This window comes from Antechinus flavipes, chromosome 5 (genome assembly GCF_016432865.1).
Source record: "Antechinus flavipes isolate AdamAnt ecotype Samford, QLD, Australia chromosome 5, AdamAnt_v2, whole genome shotgun sequence".
Taxonomy (NCBI): domain Eukaryota; kingdom Metazoa; phylum Chordata; class Mammalia; order Dasyuromorphia; family Dasyuridae; genus Antechinus; species Antechinus flavipes.
In genome coordinates this window covers 51,378,660-51,398,600 of record NC_067402.1, presented here as the reverse complement: position 1 = coordinate 51,398,600, position 19,941 = coordinate 51,378,660, and the positions used below count along the sequence as shown (strand labels likewise).

Sequence of the window (19,941 nt, the reverse complement as noted above, 5' to 3'; positions counted from 1 at the left end):
CATGTACTTTGGAATTTCTGCCTTTCTTTAGTCACCATTTCCTTTGCTCACATCTGATATTTCTAAAACTGTTGTGTATATTTGAATTCCAGTTACAAGATCAAATTCTTTTCCTCCATCAATCTTCTTTTTTGACTTCTCAGTGGAAAAGTTTTTCTGCTTCTGCAAACCACTCAGAAACTTACTAACTGCAAAGCATAAAAATCCAAACATTTGTTTCCTCATTAATTACTTGATTGTACTAATTAGCATTCTGAATTCTCTTTCTTTCTTATTGTTTACAAAATTAAGGATCACTTTCCCCACTCTTTGTTCTCCTGTCAAACTACTAAACAACTCTAGATAAAGAGTGATTATGTAAAGTTTATTCAGAAATCAAAAGTTAAATAGAACCTCCTACAGTTTTTGTTTTGTTAACAAGAATTATTCAATCACATTTCTGATGAGGAACTTAAAAGGACAGAATTCCAACATCTGTTTGGGGAGATCATAATATCAAATTTGCATTAAGAATCATTTTCAGTTACAATGAAATGTACATTTTGGACTAAAACTTCCAAAATTTTGTGATAATACATTTTACACATTTTCTCCTATTAGAGAACCACAGGTTTGGTGAGCCAGAGAGAATCTAAAAGCAGATTCTAAAAGCAGTTATCTATTATCAAATAGATAACATTTACAATTTACATTTTCCAAAACAGTACAAAGCCTCCATTCCTGGGCCACCTCCTTCATTCCCAGCACAAGAAATTGAAGAGATGATGGCCAGTTTTATTACTCTTCCAACTTCCCCAATGATGGTATATATTGTACTGTTAGTTTGGGAAAGCTGACATTTGTGAGCCATGGATAATCATGAGAAATGTCCCAGAAATTCCACTTCATAGATTTTGTTAAATTTGATCCATAGCTTGTAACTTTTTGAGAATCCTTTATCATTCTCAATTAAAATGTATTATTAATGTATGTTACGTGTAGTAATTCATTAACAGTTTGTGAATCAAACTATCTCAGCACTTAAGGGTTTGTGTAGTACAGGTAACAACATCCACCATCAGGATAGATATAAAGCATTTATGGAATTTTGATTGAAATAGCTAGCAGGGACTTTAGTGATTGCTTTTCCAGAGTCTGTAAATTTGCTTACTATTTTTAATAACACATTTCAGTAGATTTATATTTTATGCATTTAAAAACATTGGGGGTTTTTTTGTTTGTTTTTTTGTTTTTTTGTTTTTGTTTTTGTTTCCAATTTATTTTTATTTTTTTTAATAGCCTTTTATTTACAAGTTATATGCATGGGTAATTTTACAGCATTGACAATTGCTAAACCTTTTGTTCCAATTTTTCCCCTCCTTCCCCCCACCCCCTCCCCTAGATGGCAGGATGACCAGTAGATGTTAAATATATTCAAGTATAAATTAGATACACAATAAATATACATGACCAAACCAAAAAACATTGTTTTGAGGAACCATAGACTTCACCAGATTGCTTTTACACAAAATGTTGGGACAGTAATCTAGCCCGAGGAAATGGAAACTCCAAAACTCTAAGAAATTTAATTGCCTTAAGTAACACCCCTAAACAGTGATGAGCTAGTGACTTTCCAGCAGTATTCTTTCTCCTAGACTTTAGTTCCTGAATCCTTGTTTTTGCAGAACTATCCAGTGAACATTAGGGGAAAATATACCAAAATAATTCTCTTGTTTTTTTAATTAGTTCTATTAAGTGGAATTTTATTGGCTTAAAAACTGATAATTAATAAGATTCTACTCAATGCAAGTACTGTTCAAAATAGGTCCAAAAGGAAAATGGAATTGATCCTCCAAAATTTCATCTTAAAGATGACTTTTCAAGAACATATATGCTTCATCCAGTGAGGAAGTCTTATAAGAAATTGGGCATCCTTGGGATCTGGATTCAATTTGTCAGATTTTTTCCAGAAGTGGAAGTGGGGAGATATGGGATTATACAGTAAATTGTGACTCTGATATAATCTGGCCCTTAGTGGCCAGAGGAATTAATGAATTAATGAAACTTCCAAAAGTACCTGATTTATAATCAAAGAGAATAATTTAGATGTAGAGAAAAATTAATTTCCAAGTAGCAGTCATTCAATTATGTAAATTAGGATTCTTATTACAAAGCCATAAGAAGCAGAACGGTATAGCAATGGCCTTGAGTTAGGGCATTTGGGTTTCATTTTCATCCCTGACATTTTCTACATGTGTCATTCTTAGCAGATCACGTGTCTTGCCTGTACCTTAATTTTGTCACCAATATAATGGAAATGGCCATTTCTGTATTACCTACTTCAAAGGGGTATGGTGAGGAAATTTCCTATAAACCTTTAAAAAAACTATATATTTATATGTATGTATGTATATATTTATGTTTGGTTCAGACTTAGATGATCCAGAGACATATAAAGAATATTTTTTTTTTTAATTGACATAAAAGAAAGAAGGGTTTAAGCCATAGTAAGGCTTTTTAAAAAAAAAAAATCCTTTCCTTCATTCAATAGGTGGTACAGTGGACAGAATACTGAATTTAGATTCAGAAAAACTTCAGTTCAAATCCAATCTTAGACCCTGCTGTGTGACCTTGATCCAGTCACTTAATTTTTCTCAGTTTCATTTTCCCCATTTGCAAAATGTGGCCAATAAGAACATTTCCAAGTTTATCAGAAGGATAAAATGAGATACTATTTGTAAAGTTCTTCTTAAACCTTACAGTATTATATAAATGCTAGATTTATCTTCGTCACCATTGTTATCATTATAGTCTGAACAGAATGAGAGCATTTTGTAAAATCTATACACTCCTATTTTGGGTAGCAGAAAAAAATAAGACCAGTGAATGTTGTCATCTTCACAATGACTATAGTCTATTATTATGGGAAATTTCTCATGTGAAATCTCATCGTGAAAAGACTATGACACTCACCTATGAGTATTCCATGGGTACAAAATGGTAAGGGAAAGTCAAAGGAATCATAACATTGAGCCACAGTTCTCCCGTCTTAGAATTCATGTAAAAGTTTTGGCATTTAGGAATCTTGTTTTTAAATATCCAGTTCTTCTTGGTTACCAAGACTTCTAAACTAAACTATATTTTAGTTTCTGATGAACTAAAACTTCATTTATCATTAAATGAGATCTATTGATAACAAAATGTGAATAATCCCCACGTCCCAATTGAGCTGTGTCATTACTGACAGACAAGAAATGCAATCCATATATATGAACGTTATGGAATATTATTGTTCTGGAAGAAATGACCAGCAGGATGAATACAGAGAGGACTGGCGAGACTTACATGAACTGATGCTAAGTGAAATGAGCAGAACCAGGAGATCATTATATACTTCAACAATGATACTGTTTGAGGATGTATTCTGATGGAAGTGGATCTCTTTGATAAAGAGAGCTAATTCAGTTTCAATTGATCAAGGATGGACAGAAGCAGCTACACCCAAAGAAAGAACACTGGGAAATGAATATAAACTGCTTGCATTTTTGTTTTTCTTCCTGGGTTATTTATACCTTCTGAATTCAATTCTCCCTGTGCAACAAGAAAACTGTTTGGTTCTGCACACATATATTGTATCTAGGATATACTGTAACCTATTCAACATGTAAAGAACTGCTTGCCATCTGGGGGAGGAGGTGGAGGGAAGGAGGGGAAAAATCGGAACAGAAGTGAGTGCAAGGGATAATGCTGTAAAAAAATTACCCTGGCATGCGTTCTGTCAATAAAAAATTATTTTAAAAAATGCAATCCATAAAGTCACTTCTCTGAATCTCTTTTTACAGAACTGCACAAATATCGAATGCTTGAGAATCTCTTGTGTGGTTGGCCGATTGGAAGGAGGTGAGAGCGCAGTCCTGAAAGTCAGAGCACGCTTATGGGCCCAAACTTTTCTCCAGGTAATAAAAGTGCAAAATGGACTGCAAGTGAAATCTGTTTTCAAAACCAAAACAGGAAACTATTTTTAAAAGAAATTTCATTGGAGGAGTGGAGCTGAGGTCATCTGGCCCAAGCTCAGTTGGGCATAATTGGATTTAAAGTGTTATATCTTAGAATTGCTGGTGTACCATATTCCAAAGTAAAGGCAAAGCCTGTCATAGCACTATTCACTTTGAAAAAAAGCATACTCTACAAAGCAGGTTCTTCCTAGTTTCTTTCCAAGGGAATTAAATTACTCTAATACCAAAAGATTTAACATCAAATGGTTTTACCTATAATGTGTTCATTAAGATCAGCACTAGAGTAAGATTCCAATGTATACATTATTTTTAACTACTCCATTACTTTGGATTATCTGTGAGACAGTGACTCATCAAGCAGGAAATTGAATAGACTATTTAATCATTTTGATTTTCTCTTCTGTTAAAAACTAAGGATTTCCCTTTGGGGAAAAAAAAAAGTCAGATTTCTTTTTTAAAAAAATCTATCTGACCATCTACTTATTCTGAGATTTCTTTAACTATTCTCTCAATCTCATTTTACAAAATATATGTTATGAATTAAATTTTATGTCCCCATAGACATACATTATATTTGACTTAGTTCAAAATGTCATGTAAGATAAAATGAAGATCCTATAGAACATAATCCAGAAAGTGTTATCTTGGTGCTTCCTTTCCTCATGGTCACATCTTTTTCTTCTGACCAAAGTTCTCCTATAGCTTAATTTTCTTTAATAGATCAGGATTATAATAATTTCGATAGATCTTTGATCTCATGGAAAGGAAAACTCTTTCCATTGGTATCGATCATAGTCTACCCATGCCCTCTCATCTAGTATTACTCTTGCCCCTGCTCTCCCATCAGTCCTCTGTAAGAAAACATCCCTGTGAACTGGAGAGCTTCTTACTCTACGATCCTTGAACCTGTATTTTTGGGTTTTTTTTGTTATGATAAGTATATGTCAATGTAATTGGTTTCTTGTGTAATACCGTATATTGTATTTTATGCACTTTTAAACATTATTCTGAGAAGTCCATACATCTCTCTAGACTTCCAAAATAGTCTGTGACACAAGAAAAGAATTAGAACCTCCATCCTAAATCATTTATATGAATGCCAGTGGACCATAAGGACTGTTCTCTGGTTCTTTTCCATCACTCAGTCATTTGTGGCTTCTATTGCCTTCCAATCTCAATGACATCCTTTATGTGTGTTTTTTTAAGGGGCAGGGGGTACTTCATTGCCCTTTGAGTGTCCTAGAGCTTAAATTTTTGGGCAACTGTGGGATTCTATCATTAATTGAAGAATTTGGTATTTTTAAATGACATGACATGACAGTAAAGAAAGAATATCGATAATAGGGCTTAAGTTTTTCAAATCTGAGCTGAAGGTTCCATCCTGTACCCATTTTTAATGATTTGTATTTTAATTAAATGCATATTTTAATTATCCACTATTGAATCAGATACGGCACAAACCACAAACCCTTCTCTTTTTTCAGTCCAGAGGGAGTCTGGAAATGAGTTATATTATCATCAGTTCCAATCTTACATCCTGTAATGACATGATTCTCTACCTCATTCCAGCATAATCATGGAATCACTTCTACCATCTAAAAGATAAATTTCTAAAAATGGATTACTACCTTTGATCATGTTTTTGGAGTGATTCATGTCTTAAACTATTTTCAATGAAATTCCTTAAAGGGCTCTAAAATTCCTAAAATTGTTTTCTTTATCTAAACATACACTTAAGAATAGATTTCTTTTCTTTTTCTTTCCAGATTTGAAAATAGCACTGATTAATCTTGGATAAGATTTTTAATCAGAGAAAATTTAATGTATTATGAATGACACTGGATGTTTGAGAAATTTTGACAAATGATAGCAAAAAAAAGTAGTAAGGTCTAATGGGGAAAGCACTGGATTATTACAATAAATTTTATAACAACTTATTTTTACATAGTGCTTCAAGGTTTACAAAATGCCTTCCCTTACAGTCAAATGGCATTGGTATTAGTATTACCTCCTTTTTTCCAACGGAAAGATCTAAAATCCAAAGAACAAGTTGCCAAGATCTCACAGCTCTTACATGCTAATTTTCATTTGAATCCTTCTCTATGTTGTGCTCTTCTTTCCAAAATTGCATCAAATCACCTTTTCTCACATCATATATTCAGAACCAGGAAAACATTATCAAACTGAAATCCAATCAACTGATCAACAATCATTCATTAAACACTTACTGTGATCCAGGCACTGTGCTAACCACCATAAGATCCCAGAAAAAAAAGATGGAAATATGAGAGGAAAGGCTTGTAGGCTAGGATCACTATACTATTAAAGGCATGGAGTCAAAAATACTGGAAAGTTAGGAAAAGTTGTAGACACCAAACTGAAAATATCCCAGCCATTTCAAAACCCTGCTACCTATACTCTTGATGTTTTCTTTATCCTCCTGCCCATGAAACTCAAGACTCTACCCCTGGAAGCTAGGCTCTGGTAGGTGAATCTTTGTTCTATTTTCCCCAGAACATGGTCATCACTCCATTTTCTGGATATTTCCAAACTACATTCATTCCAAATGTGCCCATTCCTTTTCTGGATGTTTCCCATTCCCTTTATGTGTTGTTTGTCCCCATTAAAATGTAAAAAAATTCCTTGAGGGCAGGGACTGTGTAGTTTACTTGTATTTGTAGCCCACTGATTATCAGAATGCTTGATCATTCATTCATGTGTTGATTCATTCCTTCTCATCTTATCACTTTAGTCCTCTTCAAGAGTGAAGATTCCACAACAATTGAAGTGGAAAAGCTCAGTAACTAGATAAAGAAAAGAGAATAAGCTTGTTTGTGAACCATATGTTGAAAATACAGACACTACAAATTAAAGGAATTTTTATTATAACATTATAATGAGCCAGGACAGAAAAAATCCAAGTATTGTGCTTAGGTTTAAATAGCTGTTGTATTCTTTCTATTTAATATGATTATTTCCCTGATCTACATTTATTATTAGATCTCAAATTTCTTCAAAAACCTCAGCATAAAAACTAGGCAACATTTAATGTTTCTTCTAAAGAATGTTATGAAATAGAGAATTTTTCAATTGCTTTTGTAAGAATACACTCTTTTCTCATAAGTAACATATGCCATCAATAATATTCTGGTTTTCTGGCTCCACAGCTTTTTTAATGGGATATTAAAAGGCTGAATCACTCACATTATATGGATTTATTTAGGATTACCCTACTTTGGGGGCTGCCTTTTTGGCATAGTGGATATCCAAGCCTGGAAGCAGAAAAACTCCATCTTCCTGAGTTCAAATCTGACCTCAGATTTTTACTAGCTACCTGACCCTGGGGAAATCATCTAACTTTGTCAGCCTCAGTTTCCTTATCTGTAAAATGAGCTGAGAAGGAAATGGTAAACCCCTCCAGTAACTTTACCAAGAAAACTTCACATGGGGCATTTCCTAACCAGGGATTTCCCTATGGCAATGAAATTATAAATCTAGGTCCTTTCTCTGTCTCTGTAGATAAGCCAAAGAGGATAGAAAAGAACAACCAGAGAGATGAAGGACTTTGTCCATATTAAAAAAGTTTATTTGAAGGATCTGGTGATATTTAACCTGGAAAGAGAAAAAAATTTCAATGAGAATATGAAGTCCCCATTGTTTTATAATGGAAGGATTGGATATTTTCCTGTTAAGTCCCAAAGGCAGAATCAGAATCCATAAGTAGGAATTGGAAAGGTGCAAATTAAGCTTTCTGTCAGAAAAAAAATCCCCTTAGAATTACAGTTAGCTATAAGTAAAACAGGCTATATCAGGAAATAGTTAAGTAAACATTCTTTGAAAGTTATCAAAAAGAAGTTAGATAATCACTTATAATAATGGGGGTTTCTTTTAGGAGTATGGGTTGAACTAGATGGCTGCTGGTGTATCTTCTTTCTGCAAAATCAAATTAATCAATGGCTAATCTATCTTATTACTTTGGTTCCTCCCCCCCCAATAAAACTAGATGCTAGATTTATTAGGAAAGTAAAAACGATTGTTTTTACTTTCAAACTTATTAATATCATCTTTGATTTTCAGGATTTCCAATTTGGTGCTTAATTGAGGATTTTTGTTTGTTTTTTAATTTTTTCTGGTTTTTTTTTCATTGCATACTCAATTTATTGAATCTGTTCTTTTTTATTTTGTTGATGTAAAGATTTAGAGAAGTAAATTTTGTCTCAAGTGCTATTTTGATCGCACTCCATAAATTTTAGGATAATTTTCACTTTAATGAAATTATTTGTTCTTTATTTATTTTTCTTTATTCTTTAACTGACTTTTTCTTTAGGATTAGTTTATTTAGTTTTCAATTAATTTTTAATCTTTCCATTGCACTTTATTGAGTGTAATTTTTATTGCATTATGATCTCAAAATAATACGTTTAATATTTCTGCCTTTCTCCATCTGATTTTTTTTTTTTGGGGGGGGGCTGAGGCAATTGGGGTTAAGTGACTTGCCCAGGGTCACACAGCTAGGAAGTATTAAGTGGCTGAGGTCTGATTTGAACTCAGGTCCTCCTGACTTTAGGCCTGGTGCTCTAACCACTGCACCAACTAGCTGCTCCCACTCTTCATCTGATTTTTGAGGTTTATATGACCTAATACATCATCAATTATTGTGTAAGTGCCATATGCTATTGAAAAAAATTGTTCATTTCTTTCTATTCCCATTCAGTTTTCTCCAAAAGGCTACCATATCCAACTTTTCTAATATTCTATTTACTTCCTTAGTTACTGTCTTATTTATATAGGAACCTAATACCAAAGAAGATGGATTTATGTGCTTTCCTTTCAATATGTGTACTTTCTAACCCTGTGATTTAGTAATTTTGTCATATAGCCTTCTTTCCCCAAACTGATGTTTGGTATCCCACTGAAAATCTCTGAACCACCATTTTGGCAAGATGCTCTCTAAGTGCTCTTTTGTCCATGGGCCATTCAGAAAACATTCTCTTTCACTTTATTCCAGATTATCTTGGGACTTCTGAGCTGCCTGAAACATAAAAGTCTACTTGAAGATTTAAAATTTTGCCAGTAATTGCTTAAGCTTTTTATTTCAGACCACAAGGCTTTTGTTTCCAGTAAATGGTGAATATTTAAGCACAGGCTCCATAAATTGGCCATGTGGTCAAAAATAAAGTGCTCCTTGAAAATGAGTTAGGAAGCAAGAGAGTGGGTGGGGGAAGAACACTCAGCTGCCAGTACACACTAGGTGTGCCCAATTCAAAAACCTCCATCTCTCTTAGTTGCCAGCCCTATAACTTTTATTTGTACCATCACAGAAAGCAAATTGTTCTGTAAGAGTACATGACAAAGTCAGCCAGTGGTCTCCTAACCTCAGTTTAAATGAAGCCGTTATGGAGAGGTACAGGGCATTTCCGGAGCATTAATGGCTGGCTGGAGAAAGTCTATGAGTCAAAATACTGTCAAGAGATATTAACCCCAGTTGGTTTTTCAGTTTTCAAAACCTTTCAATATGGCACTGATTGCTGTTATTAGGATAAATTACTATATGGGAGAATAAATTCCCTAATCCTTACTCCACCCCAGTATGATAGTCGTTAAATAAAGAGTGCAATTAAATAAGCATGGATCTACCTAACCTACATAATTTACTCAATAATCCATGTATTTACTGGATACACGGCAATGACATTGTACAAAAGAGGTCCCAAAGCAAAGAACAAGGTGATTTTCAAGTTTTACCCATTCAGGTGACAGTTAACATCTATCTGTCTATCCAAATTGCCCTGTGGCTTGGAATCATTTTAGGAAAAAGAAAAGTAAATCCTTTGCCAAAAATGCTGGAGATCTTTGCCATATGAGTATAGAACATGGGAATAAACTTTATTTTCCATTTTCCTTTAACTCCATCTCCACTTGCCCAAAGCCTATTTTTTTTAATCCAAGGTCTAACTGTTCATGTGTATGAAACAGGATCAGAGTATGTGAATATTCCTTTCTTTTTTTTTCCAAAATGACTTTTTTTGTGAATTTTCATGATGTCATTTCCCCCAATTTCCCATATGTCCACTCCCTGATCTGGTAGAGAACTTGAATGTAAAATAGTAAGTAAACTCTATTCCCTTTAGATTCCAGGGAAAATAAATCATTGAAAACATTCATTGCATGTGCCCTTCCACATCAGGCAGGTGTGCTGGCTTTCACTGGGCTGGAACCATTAGAGGAGGATTTCCTCAGTACAAGATTCAAAGCCACAGATCACTGGTGCAGTTCAGACAAGGTTTTGAGTGGAGAAAAATTAATCACTTCACCTTGATGGAAATTTTCTTGGTGAGAAAATTCAGCAAATTAAAGATGAATTCATTCATGAAGACAGGGAGGGTAAGAATAGGACATGTACAAAACAGAAGTGAATGCAAGGGATAATGTAAAAATTACCCAGGCATGGGTTTTGTCAATACAAAGTTATAATTTTTTTAAAAAGATAAAATATAGTTTGAATTTAGATTGATTTCATTGGTCTCTACAATTCCCGCTTTAAAAGTTGGATCTGTTGTAGGAACTTATATGTTGAGCTTCTGTAGTTTTTATAAAGAGAATTAAGATATTATTTCTTTGCTATATCTACTATGCCCGTTTCTAGCCTATTAGTAATCAATTGAATCAACCTATTAACTATAAGAATTATTTTGGAAATAAATAAAATGGTTCAGAAAAAAAATAGGACATGTAAAGGAAAAGAAATAGGATGATGTCTTAGGAAAGCTAGAAAAAATTGATGAAATTGAGAGGTTGAAATGGTCCACACACTTTTTCTAAAAAAAGAAACAAACAAAAAACATCTTACACCTCATGATGAGGTTCATCTTAAGAACAGTTTTTATCCTCTCCCTCTTCAAAAACTTTCAGTGCATTTCATTTACCAGACTCCTTTGTCTAGCATTGAAAGCTATCCATAAGATAGATCCCTGCTATCTTTCCATCGTTTCTTGCTTTCCATGTCCCCTCCATAGCACACAAGTCAGAAGTTGAGAACGTTCCCATTTCTAGTTGTTGCTCCAATTGCCTCCCCAACCCAAAGTGTCTTACTTACAAATCTTTTTCCCCCCAAGAAACCTGCTATTTCCTTCCCTGAAATGCCAATAAAGTTACAGAATCAGATCTATTTCAGCATCTGCCAAATACCAATTTGACTCAATGCAATGAGCATTTATTATGTACCTACTATGCGTTGATGTATTATGGTGGAAAGAGAGTTAGACCTAGAATCGGGAAAACCTGATTTGGACTCTTGACAACTACTAATTGGATAAGCAAGAGAAAATCACATGACCTCCCTGAAGCTCAATTTTCTCATCTATAAAATGGAGGAAATAATGCAGAAATTATCTATTTTTTAATTATTTTTTAAATTATTATTTGAAGAAGGTGCTTTGACAGATACATGTCCTAATTCATTCATGGCAAACACGGGCCAAGCAACTGCTTAATTAGGGCACTACTTGATCTCAAATCTTAGGAAATTTGCCAATAGTTCAGAAGATGACAAACTATAAGGAGGTAGCAATGTGGGCTCAAAGCATTTGAGAATACAGCTCTCGGTAATCAAAACATTTTTTTGAGCACCTTAATTGACAGAGTAGGTTTGTTTGTGATGCTATGTATGTATATTTAGAGTAGTATAAATGTTCCCCTGGGAGACTTAGTGTTTGGTTTGAATGATTGGGTAGAAGCAACCTAAGTAATTTGTCAACAATAGTGTATAAGCAAAGAAAATCATTAGTTACAAGTGAATGTGTAAGCAGAGAAAGTGTTCATTGTCTTGAATGGGAAGTATGGGATCCCCAGAGAGTTCCAGAAGCTCCCTCTGATTAATCTCTGGGATTAAAATATGAGGGATTAATAGACATACCTTTCTTCTATATTAGAATGGAAGGTCTTGAGACTGGGAGTACTTTGCTATTATTTTGTATTTGCAGTACTTGACACCATGCTGAACACAGAGTAAGGGTTAAAAATTTAAATTTAAAAAAAGCTTGTTGATTTTAGATTGCTTTAATTGTGAATCAAGTGTAGGGGAGGATTGGGAAAATGTATGTTCACAATTAAGTGGGACTGATTCTCAGCTAGAAGTCTGGTTTGATTGCAACATAGAGAAAAGGGGGAATAGTGGATGATAAAGCTAGAAGCATAAATTGTAAATAATTGTAAGGAAATTAGAATGCCAAAGAATAAGACAAGATTCTATATTGTAAACCAGTATCTGTAAACCAGAAGTTATCAAAAAATATTGAATAAGCAAGTGACAAAATCAGACCATGAATGAGATAGTATGATATAATGCAATTGTCATCCAAAAAAAAAAAAAGACCGAAATATCAGAATCCTTAGCTTTTCCACTGTCAGGTAATTTTATGTAAATATAAATATATATGTATATATATGTATATATATATATATACATATATATACATATATATATTAGAAATTGGATTCCAACATATAAAGTAAAAATCATTGGAAAAGTTGTTCAAACTCTTATAAATTTTTTTAGATCATGATTGAGAGACCCAATAAGATCAGTCTTGACCAAATAGCAAAAGGACAGTCACCAAAATGAATCTAGACCTAAAGCCATGTTATGTGGAAAGAGAATGGGATTGGGATCTAGAATCTAGTTTTGAACGCAGGCTTGCTAACATAGCAACATTAATTCAGTCACTTTCCTCCTCTGGGCCTGTTTTTCTTCATTTTTAAGAATGATATCTGAGATTAGACTTCTTTGAGATCATTTCTAGCTCATGAATGGGATTAATTATCCTATAAAGATAAAAGGTTTACTCAAGTATTTTTTAACTTAGAGTGATATTTTAAAAAATTGTTTTCCAACAATTTAAAATAATTGCTTTTGACATTTTGATAACTATATTTCAACATAATTGATTCCTTTTGTAATGTTGCATATTTTATTTATCATTATTCTGAAGAAAGATTCCATTGGCTTCCTTAAACTGTCAAAGGGATCCATAACACACACAAAATTAATTAATTAACAATCTCTGTGCTAAATAATGATACTACCAGTATGAAGGTTTGCAGAAAGAATATCATCTGACCTCATCTCATAAGATTTTAAAAGAGGAAATGGGTTTAGATCATAGGAATATTGTGAGGAATCCGAGATTCTAGGAAGATGTTGTGAATTAAGGAATTGATTAAACATTTAAAAAAAAGTTTACATAGGAATAATGTGGGATTTTCTCTCCTAAGGGTGTCTTGGATAGATGGATAGATGAATAAATAGATAGCCTTTTTCAGAAAGAATGAGCTCTTCCCATTTGACAGGAATTCAGTAGGTTCTTTCTGCATTTTTTCTTAACTAGTAAACACTTGTAATAATTTTATGGGATTCAATAGTAGCTTATCTTTATCTACAAAGAGTCTTTCATCTAAACAGATGGAAGCGATCATTGTTTATTTAAGATAAACAAATTCAAGCATTGCCAAAGTTTCATTTGAATACAAAAAAAAAAACCAAAATTGTGCTATAGTTAAGTAGTCATTAAATTTCAGTTCTGAAAGCTTTTGTTCCTTACTGTATTTATTTGAAAATAATAAATTTTGTCTATATTTTTAACTTGTTTGTAACCCAGATTGATGCACTCTGACTTTTCCCCACTTCCAATTAGTCTTTGTTAAAAGACTTTTGAATTGTTTTTTAAAAATATATCAAAACACAATGGAGGATATGTGGGGAGGAAGGGGGAGAATCTAGAATTCAAATTATAAAAACAAATGTAAAAAATTGTTTTACATGTAATCAGAAAAAAAAATATTAAAAGGCAATAATAATGAACTCTTCCAAACAAGAGTGTTTTGGATAGCTGAAAACTATAGTAAGCCTTTTTCATTTTAAATTTTAGCTGTTTTTAATGAAATATTTCCTTAGATAGTTGTCTGACTATTTTATGTACTATTTTATAGCTGTAACCAGATGAGCATTGCTTAAGCTAATGATAGTCATCACTGCCATGCCATAATCAACTCTACTTGTAACTAAGCCAACAAGATTAGTGGATTACTGTTTTTCTTCATTGCAAAATATTGGCTGTTTACATCTGATCCTTCTTGCCATTTCTAAGTTCTTGCTAGCTACCTTTCTGAATCCTCACTCTTATTCCTGAAATTCACATTTTCTTGACTGTTGTTTATTTGTTTGTTTGTTTGTTTTCCCATTGTGTGGGAAAAAGTGAAGAACTTACAATTAAGCACATATTGATCAGAGACTGTAAGCTAAAGTAGATCAAACCTGTGGGCCTCAGTTTCAGCTTCTCTGGAATCATGTGATTTTAGATAAGGTCTGGACTACATTCCATTGTCCAACGTGGCTGAAGAAGCTGTACATCACCTTGTCTACTACATTCCACTGACCAATAGGGGAATACAAGCTTATGTGACCAATCACAGCATATAGAGGGTGGGATTTGTCTGAAATGTATAAAAGCTGTAAGCATTTCAAGGCTCTGGCCCTATCCTGCTGTGAAATTTGGCTCACAGACCAGGATGGGGTTCGCTTCTCGAAATTCTAATAAATAATTCTGCTTTCTAGGAGTGATCTCTGAGTAGTCAATTTGAGTAGGTCTTTTGGTCCCAAATACCATGAAGCTGGAACATTGATAATGTTCTTGTGGAGGTCTCAGAAGAGACCTAAGTTTAAGAGTTATGAAAATTGGGGGGGGGGGGAGCATCAACTTCATGGAGAGAAAATTTTCTTAATAACAAATTTTCTTGGAGAATAAGGAATTACCCATATGACTCCTACAGGTGATTTACTGGAGCCATCTTTCCTTCCCAATTTCATAATAGCTATTCAGCTGCTGATTGGAAAACCAACCAATCTATATAGAAACTATCTACTGATCTGAGTGTTTTGGTCTCTTTTCACCATTCAGCTATCACCAGGCATTAGGTTATATTTTCACTACTTTTTTTCACATTTTGTGTGAAAGTAAAAAGCAGCACACCCATATTCTTTCTAGATGATTATCAAAAAAGGCTGTCAGCATATTAAAATATCCTACTTGTGGGAAGAAATATTTTGGGAGCATCTCAATAGGACAGAAACAGAGCTTAAGAAGATATTTCATTGGTCATTATGGCATCTTTATTATGCCATCCCTTTCCATTAGAGCATGCCATAACCAAAAGAATAGTGGATTCTTGAGTCAGGAGACCTGAGTTCAAGTTCTCATGTAGCCACTTTACTAATTGTGATTTTGAGGCTTTCTGAGTTGCAGTTTCCTGACCTACAAGATGGAGTTAATAACATACCACCTACCTCACAGGCTGATTATGATTATATAACTTTACAAATTCACAAACAATACATAAATGTTTAATTAATGGTATTATTAGCATCTTGAAAAGTATAAGCAGCAGCGACCCTGAAGTCAGGAGGACCCAAGTTCAAATCTGGCCTCAGACACTTAATACTTCTTAGCTATGTAACCTTGGGCAAGTCATTTAATCCCAATTGCCTCAGGAAAGAAAAATAGAGAGAGGGAGACAGAGAGAGAGACAGAGAGACAGAGAGAGAGAGAGAGAGAGAGAGAGAGAGAGAGAGAGAGAGAGAGAGAGAGAGAGAGAGAGAGAGAGAGAGAGAGAGAGAGAGAGAGAGAGAGAGAGAGAGAGAGAGAGAGAGAAGAAACAATGAAAGAAAAGTTTAAGTAGCTGGTGAATGCCAGTTTGTGCTTTGTGATTTTTATGTCCCTAATACAATTTTAAAATCTTTTTGTGTTTTCAGAGAAAAAATGACCCCTATTCTCTTGCTTCCATTGTGTCTTTTGAAGTTAAGAAAATGCCATATAATGACCAGCCAGCACAACTTCCAGAAGGAAAAGTTGCGGTAAGTATCATACGACACAGATGAATTAGATGACCATCTTGGATACTCTTCTTCATGTGGTCATAATTATATGCAATGATCTTTTTGGATCAATCACATCTTTCTTATTTACCCAATTACTTTTTATCTGATTTTATGAAATGTCATCTAAAACTCTTCTAAAATTAATTTTCCTGGAATCCTTTCCTAATCTTGGTGTGGAAAGACAGAACTAGCATCTCTTTCCTTATAGGCTGTCTGCATTTTATTAGCCCTTTGAGGCAGTTATTGACTGTTTATTAAGTAACTGGCATGTGAATGGATATTTGAAATGAGAAGAATTTGAGTCCTGCCTCAAGGACTTTCTAGCTATGTGTTCTTAAGCCAAAATCACTTAACCTGTTTCAGTCTCAATTTCCTCATCTGTAATATAGCAAAGATAATAGCAGCTACTTCGCATAATCATTTTAGACTATATAAAATAACATATAATGTATTTTGCAAAATGTGAAGCACAATATAGATATGATTATTTTTCCAGTACTCTGCACATGGCACATTCTTAATAAAAAATAGTGAAGTTGGAGACAGAGGGCCCGGATTCAAGTTCTGGCATTGATACACTGTATAACTTCGACCTGAGTAATTTTTCTTTTTTGGTCATCTGATTTCTTTTTGGAAAAATGAGAGAATTGGACTGGATAATCCATTATGTCCTTCCCAGCTGTAAAACTATGGCCTTATGAATTAAACTTTTCTGTATATTATGGTTTTGTTTTAGGAAATGACTTGAGTGTTGGTGATCAGATAACAATCCATATCCTGTAATGGTGGAATTATTCTATTACAATGGCAACATTGATATAATTGAAATAACTACCAAGGGAGGATTTAGAAAGCTGATTTCTGACCCATTTGAGATCATGGATTGGATGCATTACTTAGATTTGGGATTCTTCCCTTCTTCCTTCTATCCACCTGAAGAACTGTCTTCTCCTTTTAATCAAGTGGAACATTGCTAAGAAAAGCCAGCTTTGGCATAATAAAGGGGTCACTATTGCCAGGGCTTTTTTCCCCACAATTGTATGGGAAAGATCAAAGCCCGAGTACAAGAAAACACAAGGTTCAAAAGCTCATTCTATGGTCATACAACAAATAAATACTGTGGCCTTTGAAAGGAGCTCACACTCTTAAAATTACTGCTGTTTTGAAGGAATAAGAACTTAAATAAATGGAGTATGTTACTAATTGTGTTCTTACTAATGCTTATTTACTAATGGTTGCTCTTACCAGCTTGCCAAATCCAACTTAGTATAAGCATTTACACCTTAGAAATTAACAAATGCTACAAATTTAAAGCTTGATTTTGCATTGTTGTAATTGTCAATACTTAAGAAAGAGATGCAGTAAATGTTAATAATTGCAGACTAAACTTACCAATCTGTCTTGCATACATCATTTTTTTTTCCTAGAGAGCATGTTGTTAAACATTTACAAACACATCCTTCTTAGCCCAGTTCTAGTTTAAAGTGAGACAGAGTGATTCTGTGGAAAGTTTAGTGGATTAAGTTTTAGAGGTTCCAAATTCAAATCCTAACTCTGTCATTTACTTATATGTGTGATTTCAAGTAAATCATTTATCTGAAATTGATGGCCATTTTTCATACTCTTGAACTTGAGGCTGTCAACAATATAACCAGTAATATGTGGAAATACTTCTCTTAGGATGCTTCTTCTCAGGCCATATGCCATTTATACCTCTGCATGAATATTATCAATGATAGAATGAGCAAAAAAAAAAAAATTCTTTAGGAAGCCTAGCCTCTTGCTAATGTCCATATAATAAACAAAGGCAAAAGATGCTAAGAATTTGACAATCCTTGGACCTCCTGAAAAAACAGAGGGCTTGTCATGTATTTTTCCCTAAGTGGCCATTAATTGCTCCTGAGAGGAAGAAGAGAAATTCTCTTCTATAATGAAGGTCCAGTCTTCCTAACAGAATCAGGCAAGCAAATAACTTATCTTTATAAATCATGAGAAAGGGTGGCTTTTCTGAAAGGAGTTTATTTTTCTGACCCTCAAATTGCCAGTCATCTTGAAGGCAACCCTAACCACCGAGAATCACAAAGTTCCCTATATTTTCTTAGTAACTTGTCACTACCCGTGCCTATTTCCATGGGATATACCCTTCACTAGTCTCTCTACAAATGTTCCTGCCCTATAATGTCATCCAGTTGATTAGGAAATTTATAGAATTGATCAAGGGCAATCCAAGGAACCTCACAACATCATACCATCCCTTATATGAAAGATAAATCCAGACACAAAGAAGGAAAAGGCATTTTTCTATGTTTTATAGCTGCCGACTAATGCTTGTCTGGACATAGCATTTTAGATTTTTACGAGCTTATAAAAAATTTTTCATGGGTATTTCAGGACAAACACCCTAGCTCTTTCTTCATTTAGCTCACCTTTTTTTTTTGGTCACAAATGCATAGTGTCTTTTTGATTTATGATCAGACTAGAAAACAGAGGTGGTTTTGATTTTTAATACTGAGTATCATTCAGAGGGTTTCAAAGCCTGCAAGTTCCAAAAGACAGAAATTATAGTTCCTTTGTTTTCGATCAGCATGTGCCCAATAACAGAAACACATGTTGCAGTGATCACCGGCAATAATATTGCACCATCCGGTGGAATCGGCCACAAGTGATTGCCTGCTGTTCTGACAAGTCTCAGATGGGTTCCACAAATATCAGCATCCTTCTCCCAGCCACAAAAGTTATAAAGAAAAAGAAAAGTTTTTTGATGCTAGTGATTTACTACCCAATATCTGCAAAGGTTATTGGAGAAACATTGAAAAAGAATAGTGATTTCTGGTTCCCCAATATCTGCATGATCTACAGAGCTGTTTCCACAGGCTGATCTAGGACATGTGGAAATATCCCTTCAGTATTATGAGTTGAAAGAATTCTGCTTTGAGCTAGCCAAAAAAAGGGAAAAAAACATCTTTGCTACCTCTGAAAGACATTGTCATTCTCATTTTCCCAAACAGACCAGTTTTCCAAAGAGTGAGAAAGAACCATTCATTCTAAAATATGGTGTGCACTAGGGTTGATAGGTTGAAGATAAGAATTCCAGTCCGTACTCTTCCTAATGCCCTTTTGTGTATACTCTTGGGCAAAACACTTAACCTCTTGGTCTCCCCCTTTACAATATAAAACACTAATATTTGCTTGTCTCCCAACCCCCTGGCAAGGATTGATTGGTTAGTCTGTACTCCCTTTTCAACATGGTCATAATTCATAGATTTCCTGTGTGCTGCATCGTCTTTGTAGCCGAAGAAAATGGTCCGTCATTTGCAACTGTCCAGTCTCTGGTTTTAGCCACTGAATCACTCATGCAGTCTAACATTTGTTATGGTGAGGGATGAGAAAAGGAGATGTATCACACAAAAGGATTAAGTCTGAAAACTGAAATTTCCCAGCTGACAGTAGACATCAATCAGCATTCCCTTTAGTACCCTGATCTCTGTGCTTCTGTTTTTGCATGTCTTGTCGCCAACAGGGAATCCATCAGGTGGTTTCAGAGAGACACCTCTGTGGCTTTGGGAGAGTTCAGAAGTAGTTGCTTCTATAAAAGAAATCCTTCTCTTCCAAAACTATAAAATCAGAATATGGTCTCCATTGTGAATCTAAAATTCTAGGCTAATCATTCCCCCCCAAAATAGAGTTGGGACAGTCAGGGGACAAACAACCCTGACCTCTACCCTGATTCCCCATACCAGAGAAAGCAGGAGAAAAATAAAGATGAAATATGGAATAGTGGTTAGAATATTATGTACAGAGGCACAGCTAGGTGGCCCAGTGGATAGAGCACCAGTCCTGAAGTCAGGAGGACCTGAGCTCAACTCTAATCTCAGACACTTAACACTTCCTAGCTGTGTCACCCTGGGCAAGTCATTTAACCCAATTATCCCAGTTAAAAAAAAAAAAAAAGAACATTGTGTACAGAAAGACCCAAGTTCCCATTCTCCTTACTAACCTTTAAGATGTGTCACC

At 34.4% G+C, this 19,941-nt stretch overlaps 1 protein-coding gene across 1 annotated transcript in view; it reads left to right on the top strand.

The window, feature by feature from the left end:
* ITGA8 (integrin subunit alpha 8) overlaps positions 1 to 19,941 on the top strand; it is a 209,487-nt gene that overhangs the window by 167,212 nt on the left and 22,334 nt on the right. The window contains exons 27-28 of the mRNA XM_052000132.1: positions 3,822 to 3,935; positions 15,802 to 15,903. Coding sequence (XP_051856092.1) covers positions 3,822 to 3,935; positions 15,802 to 15,903 — 216 coding nt within the window. The remainder of the gene's footprint in view (positions 1 to 3,821; positions 3,936 to 15,801; positions 15,904 to 19,941) is intronic.